This window comes from Drosophila elegans, unplaced genomic scaffold, assembly GCF_018152505.1.
Source record: "Drosophila elegans isolate 14027-0461.03 unplaced genomic scaffold, ASM1815250v1 contig_814, whole genome shotgun sequence".
Taxonomy (NCBI): domain Eukaryota; kingdom Metazoa; phylum Arthropoda; class Insecta; order Diptera; family Drosophilidae; genus Drosophila; species Drosophila elegans.
In genome coordinates this window covers 6503298-6518942 of record NW_024546167.1, presented here as the reverse complement: position 1 = coordinate 6518942, position 15645 = coordinate 6503298, and the positions used below count along the sequence as shown (strand labels likewise).

General features: G+C 44.7%; 3 protein-coding genes across 5 annotated transcripts; 1 reads left to right on the top strand and 2 right to left on the bottom strand.

Annotated features, from left to right (window-relative positions):
- Window positions 1–17: 17 nt before the first annotated feature.
- On the bottom strand, window positions 18–1877 carry LOC108138325 (sorting nexin-29). The gene has a single exon (XM_017260487.2). The coding sequence runs from the start codon at window positions 1777–1779 to the stop codon at window positions 208–210; it is 1572 nt and encodes a 523-aa protein (XP_017115976.1). The 5' UTR covers window positions 1780–1877; the 3' UTR covers window positions 18–207.
- A 772-nt stretch (window positions 1878–2649) lies between these two features.
- On the top strand, window positions 2650–10552 carry LOC108138117 (polycomb protein Sfmbt). Of its 3 annotated transcripts, none has more exons than XM_017260149.2 (8): window positions 2650–2816; window positions 3568–3852; window positions 4252–5131; window positions 6014–7318; window positions 7511–7760; window positions 7824–8332; window positions 8484–8773; window positions 9419–10552. In XM_017260149.2, the coding sequence occupies exons 2-8, from the start codon at window positions 3706–3708 to the stop codon at window positions 9749–9751; spliced, it is 3714 nt and encodes a 1237-aa protein (XP_017115638.1). In that variant the 5' UTR covers window positions 2650–2816; window positions 3568–3705; the 3' UTR covers window positions 9752–10552. The 3 variants fall into 3 exon arrangements, with proteins under 3 accessions (XP_017115638.1, XP_017115637.1, XP_017115639.1); XM_017260148.2 differs by having other exon boundaries at window positions 8484–8845; XM_017260150.2 differs by lacking the exons at window positions 2650–2816; window positions 4252–5131 and having other exon boundaries at window positions 3749–3852; window positions 8484–8845.
- Window positions 10553–10988: 436 nt separating this feature from the next.
- On the bottom strand, window positions 10989–15642 carry LOC108138118 (NAD-dependent histone deacetylase sirtuin-1). The gene is made up of 2 exons (XM_017260151.2): window positions 14072–15642; window positions 10989–13905 (listed from the first exon to the last, which is right to left on the bottom strand). Exons 1-2 carry the CDS (start codon window positions 15249–15251, stop codon window positions 12632–12634), a joined length of 2454 nt encoding a protein of 817 aa, XP_017115640.1. The 5' UTR covers window positions 15252–15642; the 3' UTR covers window positions 10989–12631.
- Between the last annotated feature and the right edge of the window lie 3 nt (window positions 15643–15645).

The following is a 15645-nucleotide window of genomic DNA, read 5'->3' as shown; positions in this document are numbered from 1 at the left end:
TAATTGACCTTGAGCACTTCCATAGATGAAAAAGTCTTAGCTTTATTTAATATCAATCATTACAGCACCTTGACCAACTCCGCTTTTACACATATAAGTAAAGATCATTACAATAAAATATAAATAATAGAAGGGGAAATACTTGTCCTTTTCGAGCTTCCTTGGTTGGGTTTAGTTGGCTTACGTTCCTCAAAGGTTGCCTAAGGGCTACCTATCCCTGAAAAAGGGGAAGACCTTCTGCAGCTCGGCTTTGGACTTGCAGGCCTCAACTTGCGGCAGGGCTTCAACCAGATTGAGCAGGTATATCTGCAATTGCTGTCGCCGTTCCTCCACGAAGACCAGGTTCATGTTGCCGAAATGCTTTTTGGGTGGAAACTCCACTGCACTCACCACCGGATGGGTTTTTAGCAGTGTTTTGTGGAGTTTGTTAAAGTCGCTGTACCGCCTAAACAGCGTCCAATGCTCCAAACGCTCTCGCATCGTGATGTGAACCTCGTAGGTGTAGTGGGATCCGGATCGCTGCGTCTTGGTCAGCTTCACTTGTGGAATGGTTATCAGGAAGTTGGAGCAAAGCGATGAGCTGGGATCGATGCCGGTCTCCTCGAACTGTTTGGTAAGCCTTCGGATAAGCAGGCGGTTCTGAAGATTAAGCTCGGCCACACGCGTTTCCAGGAAAGCGCATCTTTCGCTTAGCTGATTCATCTGCTGCTCCAGCGCTGCCTGTTGCTGGCTGTTAGTCACGCAGTTCGCAGAGGAGGAGGACTTACTCCATTGCGAAGACGTATCGCTGCGGTCTTCAAAAAGATCTGGCTCTGCAGTGGCAGTAGCCGGTGGACAAATCTCTGGCAGGGGCGTCTTAAGGAACTCCAACTCAGGTTCAATGGGATCAAAGGGACCCAGACTGACTTCATCCACAGACTTGGCCAACTCCAATTCAATTGCATCCTTGGACAGCAGTTGCTGCACCTCCACCGACTCAATGGGCCTCAGGGCACCCAGCAAATCCTCTGTGGAGCTGCTGCCCTCAATGGGTCTCTCCACGACATTGCCAGGACATCTTTCTTGGCGCCTCCTCACAGGCACTGGTTCGGGGGCATATATAATAGGTTCCTCTCTGGCGGGAACCGTTGCCGCCGATCTCCTGGGCGCATTTAGCTCTGTGGTGTCAACATTGAGTGCGAAAAAAACATCTCCGAGGGAGTTTATGATCTCTGGCAGCTTCTTGGCCGCCTCATCATTTAACAGCAGCGACCAGGGTGTGTAGAAACGATGCAGTTTCTCCTCGTCGCTCAGCCAGGAAAGTACATGGCTATGCAGTCGCCTCTCGTTCAGCGAGGCGCGAATGAAAGCACGCCCCTTGCCCAAGTTGGTCCAAATCTGCTTAAGGTCCTCGTATCGCTGACGTTCGTGGGGCGTCAAATGCGTCTGGCAAAACTCCCAGAAAGTGTATTCATTGTTGTTGCTGCCTCCGCCCGCATTTCCGGACACCATCTCTTGCATGTTCTGGATGAAACTGGCGGCACTAAAGGCGGCACTGGTCGATTGCCTCAGTCCGTAGGACAGCAGCTCCTCGAGGGAATCGCACAGTTCCTGGACCAGTTCATCACGGTCCGAGGCGAGCTCTTTTCCGCCGTAAGCTTGCAAAACTTGATGCGCACTTTCCTGAAGGCGACGAAAGATGTCCTCGCGTCGTTGGCCAAAAGTGCTGCCAGCCAGTTGGCAGCGCATGCTCCGAAATGCAGCCTCTGTGGGCGCCGAGCTATACCCATTTTCTGGCATTATTTTTGTCTATTGCTTAAGAAAACTGTCATTTTATACTGATTATTAACAACAAACCAGTTGAACAGTGTTGGTAATCGGCGGATGTGCACAGCCAAACTAGCACGTTCAGCAGTGCGAATAGTGATTTTAAAAGGCACTGGACTATTCACTGCCAAATATACAAATTCCAGTTTAAATGCGTTGTTAACAGGCGGTGATTCCATTGGTGCATTAGTTGACATTAATTAAATGCTAATAGTACATCCTAACAGCTGATCTGAAATTGTTTACTTTTGGATTGTCGCAAATCCTAGCTTAATTTATTAAAAATCATGAATATGATTGAAATTTAAGGTTTTACCACTCCAAAAGTTTCGCAGTTAGTCCGTAATCCAAATTTGATGGATTTTGAGGGACTTAAATTTATGCGATGTTTTGCCGATGCTTGCAGTTCATCACTGAAAAACTGTTGAGTTAAATTTGAGTTGTTTTTCGTTTGTCAATAAGCCCATCTGACCGTAGCACAAACAGTTCCGATGAATTCCCAAAACTTCGGTCACACTAGAAATAACAAAGTTATTCCACTGGAGGAACTGTTCGTCGGTCTGATTACTAGACTTTACCAAAAAAAAAATTACAAATTGCAGACTTTAACTACACATTCCAGCTGCCTTCCCTCATACCCCTGACATTTGATGATGCGGCTGTATTGTAAGCACATTCGACAATAACGTGACTAGTCTAAAAAGGAGAGTGCAACAAATTAGTATTTGGCATGAATAATTCATTTTCCTATAGGTGACGAATCTGATATTTTTTTTGCCTGCTGAACGCGCCCAGGCTTGCAGCCCTGGCGAATTGCCAAAATATGATTTTCTATTGTGCAACACTGGCTATTAATTGCAACCCTGCTCGGCGCAAATGCTAAAGAAGTTAGCTCACAAAAAAAACTGTCGAAAACCTCGCTAAACACATTAAAAGAGTCTTAAAATGGCCCACAAAAAGTGCTAGCAGCGACTGAAACTTCAGCCGAACGCGTAAAACGTGAAAAAAGTGTAAGTTTGCAGCCAAGGGCAGCAACATCGTGCGTTTTCTTTTGTGTTCGCGTTCGTTGTCTGCGCAAACGCTTCATTGACTTTTCGAGCGAGTGGTGTACTCGGAACCAAAATGTTGATAAATCGGAAATGATCTTGTTGTATTGTTCATTGGCCAAAAGACTTCAATTTCGCGTGGCGGTGGCCGCAAACACTTGCCCAGAAATTTAGCCCTCGGCGGAAGTCTTTAATCAAATTGCCTTACCCTTCCTCTTTGCGCAGCAGCTGCGTGTAAAAAGTCACAAAAAAAAAGAGCGGAAAAGGAAAACAAAACGGACAACGAGGAACACTAGGAATCGGTCGGGAGAATTCCGCACCATATGACAGGGACTTTTACCGGGACTCTTGGGATTTTCATAAACAATTATGTGGAATATTTGATTATTCTTTTGTAATAACAAGTATCTCAATTTCTCACTTTTAAATTGATAAGGATTTGTTTGGATATCTAAAAGAAATGCTTAATTGTTGCACCCATCCCTTACATACTTACATACAATGTGTCTTTCAAGTTTGGTCTACACTCAACATCTAAAAACAGTCCAAGCAATGTCAAAATTAAAAACACACCTATTTAAGAGTACCGCGATTTGCGAGCTTTACTAAATGTGATTAAACTTACAAAAATACAGACGCGAAATCACAAATCAAAACACATGTATTAATGTATAATTATAAACAAATTTCTAATCTCACGAATCCTTTATTTCAGAGATTTTTCAATGCGATTATAATCCTATCATACAACTAAGGAATGTGACGCACCGCAATAAAGAGCCATATTTTCTGAAGAGAATCCAAGAAATCGCTTATAGATGTTTTTAACATTCTGATAAGTATCGACAGCAGAATGAATCCTGCCGAGCTGCGCATGATGTGGATGAGTAGTCAGTACAACTCGGAGCGAATTACACTAGAGGATGCGGCCAATCTTTTGGGTCATTCCACTGTTGGACTCTCTGTCATGGAGGACCTCTCCGCCCATCAGCCCACTTTGGTGAGTGCAGACGGTTCAGTTCCAAATCCAAGCCAATCTCTCAATTCGAAGACTAATAAATATAATTTGTTATTAAATGATCAACGACAAAGAGAGCTACGAGTCTAAATATAGTCACATTCATTATATTTGATAGTCATCGGAGTTGCAAGCAAACCCAAGTTCCTTAAGTTTAACAATGTACTCTTTTGGGGATTGGCCATATTTACAAACTATCATTTTTGCCTGTCTCAGTTAAAAAATTGGAATTCGTTTACTTATTTCTTCTACTTTCTTTTCTATGATTTATGTATTGGTTACAATTTAAAACTCGACACAAAAACACACAAAACCAATGATCGAACCTCAACCAACCTCCAATCTCCAAATCCACCCTGCTCAACTGAACTGAAAAAAAAGGAAATGAATCCGATGATGAGCCTGATGGGGGGGGATTTCACTGGCCAGGCGGCGGCGGCCGCCGCAGCGCTGGGTGTTCAGCCGGGCACCCTGATTGCCACCAACTCGAACAACCTGTACGGATTCGCCCACATGGGCGGTCTGCAGCAGCAACTGCTTCAGCAGTCGGCGGCGGCGGCTGCCTTCCAGAATTATGCCGAGGTTATGGATGCCGATGTGGATACCGGTATGGTGGGCATGGCCGCGCACGACGGAGCTCTGATGGGCGTGGGTGTTGGCGAGGCGGTTGTCGACGATGACGAGCAGGTGTACGGCCAATTGGATGATGGCTACGACGATGGCGGAACGGGGCTGGAGCCCAAGCAGGAGATCATCAACATCGATGACTTTGTGATGATGAACGAGGATAATAATTCGTACGATGGCACCGACTTTATGACCTCCTCGGACAAGGACATTTCGCAGTCCTCCTCCTCCTGCATGACCCAGTTGCCCGGAGGCTTGGGTGTCTCCGGAGTCGAGCATGATCTGCTGGTCCCACTGGCCGATGGCCTTCTACACCACAAACTGCTGGGCACGACTTTGGCCCCTGCGATGGCCACTCTCAACGGCAATGCCTTTGGCAACATTATGGTCAACACTGAAGCACCCTGTGCGAGCTCCAGCAAGCAAGTGCAGCGCACATACAGCCTGGCCAAGGGTGCCAACGCCACCGCAACTACCGCCAGCTGCAGCGCCTCCACTTCCTCCTCATTGCGTTCCCAGCGCAAGACGCGCAAGATCGAACCCGTGAACAGGCCGGGACTGGTGCTAAAAACACCAATCGCTTACAAGGGCAACATTGACCCATCGGTGATTCCCATACAGAAAGACGGCATGGGTAAGGTTGCTCCTCAATAGGGTGAATCGATTTTGTATGAGACCAATGTGTGTTGGGGCGGAATATAATATTTAAGTGAGGGCAAACAGTTTTGTTTCGAACACTGCGTATTAGTATGACTCTTGTTTTGATTAAGTTAAAGTAAAGTTTAATATAAGCTAAACAGTTTTTATACCGATGAGGATATAATAATTTTGGTCAAAGGTTTGCAACGCAATGGAGACATTTTCGACCCTATAAAATAAGGTCCGTCTCGTCCCAAGCCAAGTTCTCAGCTTTAAAGCATAGGACAAATATGAAAACTACTTAAAAATGTTTAGAGCTTCAGCAAATACGGTTTTTGTTTTAAAATTTTAGATAACTAATATCGTATAACTGCTATAAGAACGACCCAAAGTAACCTTTTTGATCTAGTCACCCGTTTCAGACGATACATCTTTTTATTGTTTTATAGTCTATAGGTAATAGTGTTTTATTTTTACAATATAAAATTTTAACTTAATCGGCAGGGGTATAAGAACTTTGTCTTGACTATTATTGCACAGATATTTGTAAAATGTTCAGACTTGACACATATCGATATTTATTTAGTTTTTATATATTTTCTCTGCGCAAAAAAAAAAAACAATAAAAAAATGAAGAAAACGTAAAATTTAAGCAAAACCAAGTGTTATTATATCCGTCCCCGCTATATTAAAACAATCGACTCGCTCTACAGTACATATATTCCAAACTATAATTGATTTACTCTAAGTTTTAGTTTGCATTATATTTAGTTTTCGGCTTGAGTTTGTTTTGAAAGAATTTGGGTTTGTGTGGCAAATTAGCAGTAAAATTGAGTAGGATTATTAAATGAACTAATCATTCATTTTTTATCCGCAGCTGTCTGTAAACGTTGTGGAGCCATTGGAGTGAAGCACACCTTCTACACAAAATCGAGGCGCTTTTGCAGCATGGCCTGTGCCCGCGGGGAACTCTATTCGTTGGTACTCAATAGCAAGATGGAGGGTGGCCAGCCAAGCACCAGTGCCCCAGTTGCAGGGGCGAGTTCGGATGCCGGCGAAACGGTCTTGGCTGGCGAACAACTGCAGTCGCAGTCGGATATTGAGCTTGATCTGCAGGCGGCGCATATTAAGAATGCCAATTACCGCTTCCGTATCACGGATCAATCAAAGATTACCCAGTTGAACAGCTTTGGCGAACCAATGTCCTTAGGTGGTGATGCAGCTGCCAATAATGTACAAATGGCAGCGGACGAAACGATTGCCGCATTGAATGGCGGCGCAGTTGGCGATGCTGCTGCTCCTGGAGGCGCCGAGGAGGGAGCGGCCACACCCAACTCCTATTTGAGTGCAGCTCCGACGCCCAAGGCGCTGCGCCTCTTTAAGGATGTCTACCCACAGGATGACCTACCGCAGATACCCAAGTACGAGCGTCTTCCAGCACCATGTCCGCAGATGGAGAAGATCATTAGCATACGGCGGCGGATGTATGATCCCACACACTCGTACGATTGGTTGCCCCGCCTCAGCAAGGAGAACTTCAATGCGGCGCCAGTGACCTGTTTTCCCCATGCGCCTGGATGCGAGGTATGGGACAATCTGGGCGTGGGCATGAAGGTGGAGGTGGAGAACACCGACTGCGATAGCATCGAGGTTATTCAGCCGGGACAGACGCCTACCTCGTTCTGGGTGGCCACCATTCTGGAGATCAAGGGCTACAAGGCCTTGATGAGCTACGAGGGATTCGATACGGACTCGCATGACTTTTGGGTGAATCTCTGCAACGCCGAGGTGCATTCGGTGGGCTGGTGTGCAACCCGGGGCAAGCCCCTCATCCCGCCCCGCACCATCGAGCATAAGTACAAGGACTGGAAGGACTTCCTGGTCGGTCGCCTATCCGGAGCCCGCACTCTTCCCTCCAATTTCTACAACAAAATCAACGACAGCCTGCAGTCGCGCTTTCGCCTTGGCCTGAATCTCGAGTGCGTTGACAAGGATCGCATTTCGCAGGTGCGTCTGGCCACCGTCACCAAGATCGTGGGCAAGCGCCTCTTTCTGCGCTACTTCGATTCCGACGACGGCTTCTGGTGCCACGAGGATTCGCCCATCATCCATCCAGTGGGCTGGGCAACCACAGTGGGTCATAATCTGGCCGCCCCTCAGGACTATTTGGAGCGCATGCTGGGTGAGTAGCTTAAATACGTATTATACTTATAGATTTCTTCTTCTATAATTTTATTTTTTAATACACAAGAATCATATAAGAAATTATTTAGTTTTGCGTAAAGTATATCATATACAAATATTGATATTCCTTTTTTTATAAATAGCAACAACAAATTAATGTAATAATAATGCAAATATTTATTTATTTCAGCTGGCCGCGAAGCCATGATCGAGGTTCATGAGGACGACGCCACCATTGAACTGTTCAAGATGAACTTCACCTTCGACGAATACTATAGTGACGGCAAGACCAACAGCTTTGTGGAGGGCATGAAGCTGGAGGCGGTGGACCCACTCAATCTCTCTTCTATTTGTCCGGCCACCGTGATGGCAGTTCTCAAATTTGGTTACATGATGATACGCATTGATTCCTACCAACCGGATGCCTCAGGGTCGGATTGGTGAGCTTTTGAAGCTTCTGCTAAAGCCAAAGATTGTAACTAAAAGTGATGTTATCTTTTTAGGTTCTGCTACCATGAAAAGAGTCCGTGCATCTTTCCAGCTGGATTCTGCTCTTCCAACAGCATTTCGGTGACGCCTCCGAATGGCTACGACTCGCATACGTTTACCTGGGAGGGTTACCTACGCGACACAGGAGCAGTGGCCGCAAGCCAGCATCTTTTCCACCGCGTGGTGCCCGACCACGGATTTGTGATGGGCATGAGTCTAGAGTGTGCAGATCTAATGGATCCCCGGCTCGTCTGTGTGGCCACGGTGGCGCGTGTTGTGGGTCGCCTGCTTAAGGTTCACTTTGACGGATGGACGGACGAGTATGACCAGTGGTTGGACTGCGAATCGGCCGATATATATCCAGTTGGCTGGTGTGTATTGGTCAACCATAAGCTGGAGGGACCGCCGAGGGTGGCACAGCAGCAAGCTCCAAAACCTGCCCCAAAGGCCAAGATACAGCGGAAGCGGAAGCCCAAGAAAGGAGCAGTCGGGGGCAAGACGCCAAACGATAACACACAGTCAGGTGAGTTTCTCAAGTTTAGGTTGACTGGATATTTGTATAGCTATTCACCTGACAATTGGAAGCATAAAACATAAGGTTTCTTTTCTTACACAAACTCTTTTAAATTGCAAACATTTGCTAAGATTTTGTTAATGATCTGCTTTCATTCCAGTCAAATCACGTACAATTGCGCTAAAGACCACGCCGCACTTGCCCAAACTGAGCATTAAACTCGAACTGAAGCCGGAGCATCACAATGCTGCCTTTTACGAGAACAATCAACCAGAGGAAGACGGCGAGGAGGAGGATCCCGATGCAGATGGCGATGGAGATGGCGACGGGAGCACCAGCCACATATCCGAGCAGTCGACCACACAGTCCTCCAGTGATCAGATCGCAGGATCTGTCTGTGGAAGTGGTTCCGCTTCGCTGGTAACTCTCGCCACGGGCAGCAACAAAATGGTAAAGAAATCTTCCACTACTAAATCTCCTGCGCCACCAACTGTGGGCCGCAAAGCCACTAGCTACATTGCGGTGAGTACTTAGCGGAATAATAGTGCGTAGAGTCATCCACATAGAGCCATCTAGCCAGCCAGCCCAGCCCGCCTGCACGCCAACTAGCCCGCCTGAAGTCCAGCTCATGCATCTTAATGAAAGGTTCATACGGCACAGTGGTTGTAAAGTTTGATCCTTAATACATTTTGCAACAATTCAAATTTATTTATTTAGCTCAGTGATAGGAAAAGTACTGTTTTCTGTTTTACAATAATAAGATTCCCTTTAACTTAACTATTAGATTTTTAAAAAAAAAGTCAAATATTAAAATCAGTCAGCAAATAGCCTATGGAATAAAATTAAAAAATCTATTATATTTTGATAGTAACTAAATTGGGCAGGCTATCCTTGCATCATTGCACAACAAAGTGTATAAAAACGTCATTTGTATATAACTAAGTTTTACGCACTGTTATTTTTGGTACTTGCAACAACCACAACCTACCCACCCACACCCACATCCAACCGTCCCATCATCCAGCCTTAAAATTAAACTTGTTCCCTCTTATGACAATTATACTTATAACGTTTCCAATGTGTTTGTGACTTTAGAACTCCTCTGCGACGAATAATAAATACATTCCGCGTCTGGCCGACATCGATTCGAGTGAGGCGCACTTGGAGTTAGCACCGGATTCGTGGAACGTATATGACGTGTCCCAGTTCTTGCGCGTGAACGATTGCACAGCTCACTGCGACACCTTTAGCCGCAACAAGATCGATGGGAAGCGACTGCTGCAGCTGACCAAGGACGACATAATGCCACTTTTGGGCATGAAGGTGGGACCAGCACTAAAAATCTCCGACCTTATTGCCCAGCTTAAGTGCAAAGTTAATCCGGGAAGGTCCAGATCACATAAGACCAACAAATCGCCGTTTTTATAGTGCGTGGATTTGAACTCGTTCAAAGCTAAACGAAGAATGTCACCGATGAAAACGCTTTTATACGTGTATACTAATGCTTAGGCATGTAGGATATATATAACGAATATATATATATATACATATTAAAGTATTTTGTTAGCACTGAAAATTGAAACACAAACGTTGCCTAGAATGGATCGGTTAATCCATGATACAATTGTATAACTAACTCAAGTCTCACTGCGCGTTATTTTTTTACCGATTATATCGTAAACAGAAGATCGTAGCCGTACGCTCATGTTATATCAGTCAGAGTTCTATATCAACAATTGTATAGAGATCATTGAATTGGGGACAATTACATTTTTTTAAATCAATCATATTTCTATAAACGAAAGAGTTAAAATAAATGATGCATACAACACACATATTTATATAGATATACATATGGGGTTTGTACAGCTTAGGTTTGTTAATTGTAAATAAGTTCCGACGCTGACCATAGGCCTCACGAATGTCGATTTTATATAAAACCAAGAGCGTGAAACCATCCCAGGAAATTAGGCAGCATGTCTAGCATACATCGTTCAGTCATAAGCGAAGCGATTGGAAGTCGCTCATAGTGTGTAAGTAAGCTCCACAATCCAGATCGCGCTCTCTTCCTCGTTTTATAACTTTCCGAAGTCACACGTCTCTTCAGGGACACCACGAATAAGGCATATTTTTGAAGAAGGCAACCTTAATAATAGAATATGTATTTAGATAACACTAAGATACCAGCTAATGTCAAAATACTTAATAAAACCGAATTCAAAATTGCAAGTATTGAAATAAAATGTATTTTTGTCCAAGTTGTTGGGTTAATTTTGGGAGCAATTAAACATTTGTCTGAAACTGTATTCGAATGTGTAAATACCACTTCTGTTTGAAGCCCATATTGATATATATATATATTTTCAAGCTAATGTAGATTCTAGACGGTGCATATAAAACAGACGACATTGGCTTGGCAGCATTAAAAAAGGACATAGTCGTTCCATTTTAATTGAACTTAAAGAATATTCAACATACTTTTAAAAATAAATTGTAGGAAGAAAAGAGTATAAAATTAAATACCTTGAAAACCGATCGATCCTTTTATAATATAGTCGTAGGCTCCGTGGAGATCAAACTTGATCTGCATAAACGATAGCACTATAAAATTATGTGGCTAACTTTTGGTTGTAACATAAGATTATATGTAAAAATGCCATTTAAATTTTGTTTAGATTGGTTTATATTTTGGATTAATACACTTTCATTACATATAGACTAAATTCTTACTGCTAGGTTTACACTGCGTTTGGTGGCTATTTATTTATGCTAGTTTTTGATTAATCATTTCAAACACGCACACCAATGACAAACTTGTATTTATATCTGTATTAGAGCCCTTCACGAGTATACTTGACAGAAAAATTTTAAATTCAAATAGCTCAGATTCCAGGTTTTTGCGATGAGCTAAACGATTTGATCGAATCATAAGCTCTTCGAACTTGAGCCCACTGCGCTCGAGTAGCTCAATCGGAGTGGCGAAATGTCTTGTTGAAAATGCAAACTGATCAATTAAATTCGGGGTGTATTTTTACTATTATTACATTTATAAATATAATTATTACTATATTTAATGTTTATGTATCGCAAATTTTTTTTCTGATCACTTCTAAAAATGAGCGTGAATTCTTCACTAAATAAGGTCTAATTTATTCTTAAAAGTGGGCTGTTGCCATTAGTCGCGAAAATGGTATCCTTCGTGGATTTCTAAAGAATTTATAAGCCGGGAAGTTATTAATTAATTAACTTATTTTATTTTTATACAAAGATACTTTTTTATTTCGCTGTTGTTGGCATTCATATCCGCCTTTAAGAACATATCGGACTATCTTAAGCTGAAGAACTCAAATATTTTAGTTATTTTAAGGAAGCGTATACGTTCATTTTTTTTCTCAGTAATATAAGCTTGATTGATTGTTGTGAGCTACTCGAGCTGAGCTGTTTGAAACGAGTTAATGGAATCATAGCTTATGAAAGGAGCTGTTACAACGTCATAGTCAACGTAAACTTGTGCAGGACTCTAACCTGAATGACCACATATATAGTGTCGATCAAATCTGATGTGTGTGTGAATGTACTAATGTTGGAAAATAGTTGCCATAACCAATAGAAATATAAAAAGAAAGGAATAACACAAACAAGTAGAAAAAGGATCATGTACAATACAAATAAAGGGCGAGTGCTTATATACAAAGTGTTTGTGTCTAGTTCTTAACTTAATCGAAGTGTTGTTTTGTTATCTGGTTGTAGTTTCATTTTTATGATAATTTTATACTTAATCCTAGATTTAAAGTTGAGGCGCTGATTCTCTTTGAATACAAAAAAACCTTGCTTTCTAGATTTTAAAATCTTCCGCTTAAATCTTGTTGTTTATCTAAAAAGGCCTCAATAACAACTTAATATAATAAAATACTAACATTTACAGCGTTTCGTTTTGAAGAGAGATAATAAATAAAGTAAGAGCTTTAGCAAAAATATCAAAACGGAAGGGGGCGTAAGGGGTGGGTGTAAAGCAACAAGGGGCAAATGTGTAAAGCCTCTAGTTGAATAAACTAGTGGTCCTAACTCCTGGTTACTTTCCTCAGAAATTCTATGAAACCGGAATAGAAAAGTTTACACTTTTAACACCAGTAAAAAGTAATATTTATATCGATTCCGATTCCACTACGTTTCTTGGAAATTAAATTGGTAACATGGGCCTTTGCATCGATTTAGGAGCTTCTGTGGACATTGATTCTGTTGTGTTTACAGGCTGGTTTAATCCCATTTAAAATAAATACTATACTAATAGCAAGACTACAAAAACGCTTACACAGCTGCTAACTGTCCTGGAGGAGGACTCTCCTCCGATCTTTCTAAATGGATCTGCTGCTGCTCATTGTCTTCGCTAGGTCGCCGCTTCTTAAAGGGCGGAGTTTCCGTCACAACTGCGGGTGTGGGGGTAACTGTTGCCTGCTGTTCAATTACGCAGGCGGGTCTCTTCTGCCCGGGACTGCTGTTGGGCAGCGGTTCGTCGGCTCCATTAACTATCTCGGTGACTATGTGGGCCTCCAGCGAAGGCGGAAGCAATGGTGACAATGGTACGGCATTAAGATCACAGACATCCTCATCTTCATCCACGTTACCAAAAAGATCGCCGTGTCTATTGTGGCCTCTTACCTCTACCTCCTCTTCGTCGTCATCGCTGTAATCGTTGTTCCAAAAAACCTGAGCTCCTGGGAACACATACGAATAGTTGTTGGTGTGGGAGTAGAATGTTCCTGGTTGCAGGCGCTCGGCCGCTGTTTGTCGCTTTCCTCGTTGATGAGGAATGGGCGTTAAACTGGGTGCCACTGTCTTTGTTTCCTGAACAAATATGCTAGGACGCACATATCTACCGGTGGCTTCGTTGTCGCACTGCTCGATGCCGCTGTCCTTGGAGGAATCGATGGAAAGATGACGGTAGCTTTCAACCGGTGTTGGCGGGGCTCCGACAGCCAAACGATCGCAGCTCAGGGCAGTGCTCTCATTCAGCTCCACCAGTATGTCAGTTTTGATGCGTTCTATAGCTGCCGCATCGGCGGCAGTGGAACGTTTTCCACTCGTAAATGTGGAGGATTCAAAGCCACTATCAGAGCAGGTGCCAGCCGAGCCCAGAATGTAGTCTGCTGAACCATTGGACTTAAGGGATTGTGTATCCATGTCCAGTTGCGATTGCTGTTCGATCTCCGCAGCAGGACTGCAGTGGCGGTGGTGGTGAAGGTGATGGCTGACATGATGATGGTGATAGTGCTCTGGCGGCAACAGCTCCTTGCTCTCGCTGAGCACTAACTCATCGCAGCACAGCTGCCGCCAGCAGTCGTCGTTTCCAGACAGCCTGTGGCAAATCTGGTTTATTATCACATCGGAGTCGCCCAGCAGCTCCACGTCGAACTTCAAGTGATGCAACTGCTCGCGATTGATGAGGATCTGTGGCACCGTGGCCGGGATGCTACTGGGAATGTGGGCCACGGGGCGCACCTTCAGTGAGGAGCCAATTACGATCAGCAGATCGCACACGTCCTTGTCGGTGGCCATGACCGTGTGGTACTCATCCGGTAGACCTGTTGGCAATAAAACAAAACACAGCGGTACAGCAATTAGAGACGAATCCAAACAGTTTTGTTATGATATGTTTATTACAAAACATAAGATTGTTTAACATCTTAAAAAATAGATTTGTTTGAAAATAAAGTCTGTTATTATACACAATGCATAAACGACACCTACCCTCGCCGAAGAAGACAATGTCCGGCTTCATGATGCCATTCTCCACCAGCTGGCGCAGCTCTTCTTCGGTGACGGCCACCGAGGCGTCCACGCTCTGCTCCTTGTTGGGCTGGCACTGTGGGCAGACTGGAATCCGCTGGGCAAAGATGTCCGCTCGCAGGGCGTCGGCGTTGCATTTGAATCGGCACTTGGTGCAGGAGGCTGTCGAAAAGGAGCCGTGGCACTCGATTACCCGCTGGATGCCCGCCACCCGCTCCAAGGTGTCGATGTTCTGCGTGTAGTTGCGCAAAAGCTTGCCCTTGGTCTCCAGCATTTTGATAAACCGATGGCAGGGTGAGGGCTGAAACTCGCCGGGATATATCTCGCGGGCGAACTTGTAGAATGGTCGCGGGTCCCGTTTGAAATAGTTGATATCGAACATGGCCTGCGGATCGGGTAGATCGGGAAAATCGTGAGCCAACCGCGCATAAATGCCGTTGGTGGAGCGGAAATCCGGAATTCCGCAGGACACCGATACCCCGGCTCCCGTAAGCACAATGATCTTTTGCGATTTCTTGACCAAACTGATGACATCGTCAAAGGTGTTCACCGAGGCCAGCTTGTTGCGTCGCTTGGGCTCGTTCAACAGGTGGGCCAGGTAGTCCCACAGCACGGAGTCGTCGGTGTCAGCCGCCAATCCGGTGGCGAAATGGGGCATGATGCTGGCAATCACCTGGCGAGGCACACGGCCCGTGTAGAACTCCCTTTGCAGCCAGCGCAACTTCCAGTCAGGATCCACTGAAGAGGAGCAGTCCGAGCTGGAATCCTCGTCCTCGTTGCTCGTGCCTGTAACCTCCTCTTCGTCGTCCTCCTCCTCGTCGTCCTCTTCGTCCTCCTCATCCTCCTCTTCATCCTCGCCCAACGACTTTGTAGGAGTTTTGGTGTCTTGCTCTGAATTGGCGCCAACTTCTTGTTCTTCCCTGGCAGCCAATGTTTTTGTTTTGATTTCACCATTTGCTTTGCCAGAGAGTTCGCTGGTTGCTGTTGTTGGTGTCTCCGCCTCGGTCGACGTTGTGGCCAGAATTTCGGCGCCAAAATCAAACTGGGCCGGTGGATAGAATTGCGGAGCGTCTGACACCTGGTCGCCCAAATCCTTGGGCTTAATGTGGCCCAGGCGAATTTCCTCGTAGTTTTCCATCATTTTTCCCAGCACACGCGCGCACACGCACACACACCGACTCACAGAGCGAAAACTGTCGTTGCTGCTTCTTCCTGCGCGAGTGTTTCTCGGTCTCTCCGCTTTGCGCTCTCGCCCTGTCCGTTTTCTGCGCTCTTTCGTTGGTACACACAAAAATTTTTACGTCGTCAGCTTCGCACCCATTTGGCTTGATGAAAAAATTCTCCAGCGCTCGTTTGGCGGCAAATTTTTTACCAAACTCGACTTTATTTCACGTGTTTGCACGAAATTTAAATTTAAAAAAATTTTCACTCCATTTGGTTGCAGTTTTTTCGTAATTTTCGGGCGTAATTTCTGAAAAATTTTCCGACGAAAAAGCAAGATGGCACACGTAGCTGCGCCTGTGTGTGTATGTGCG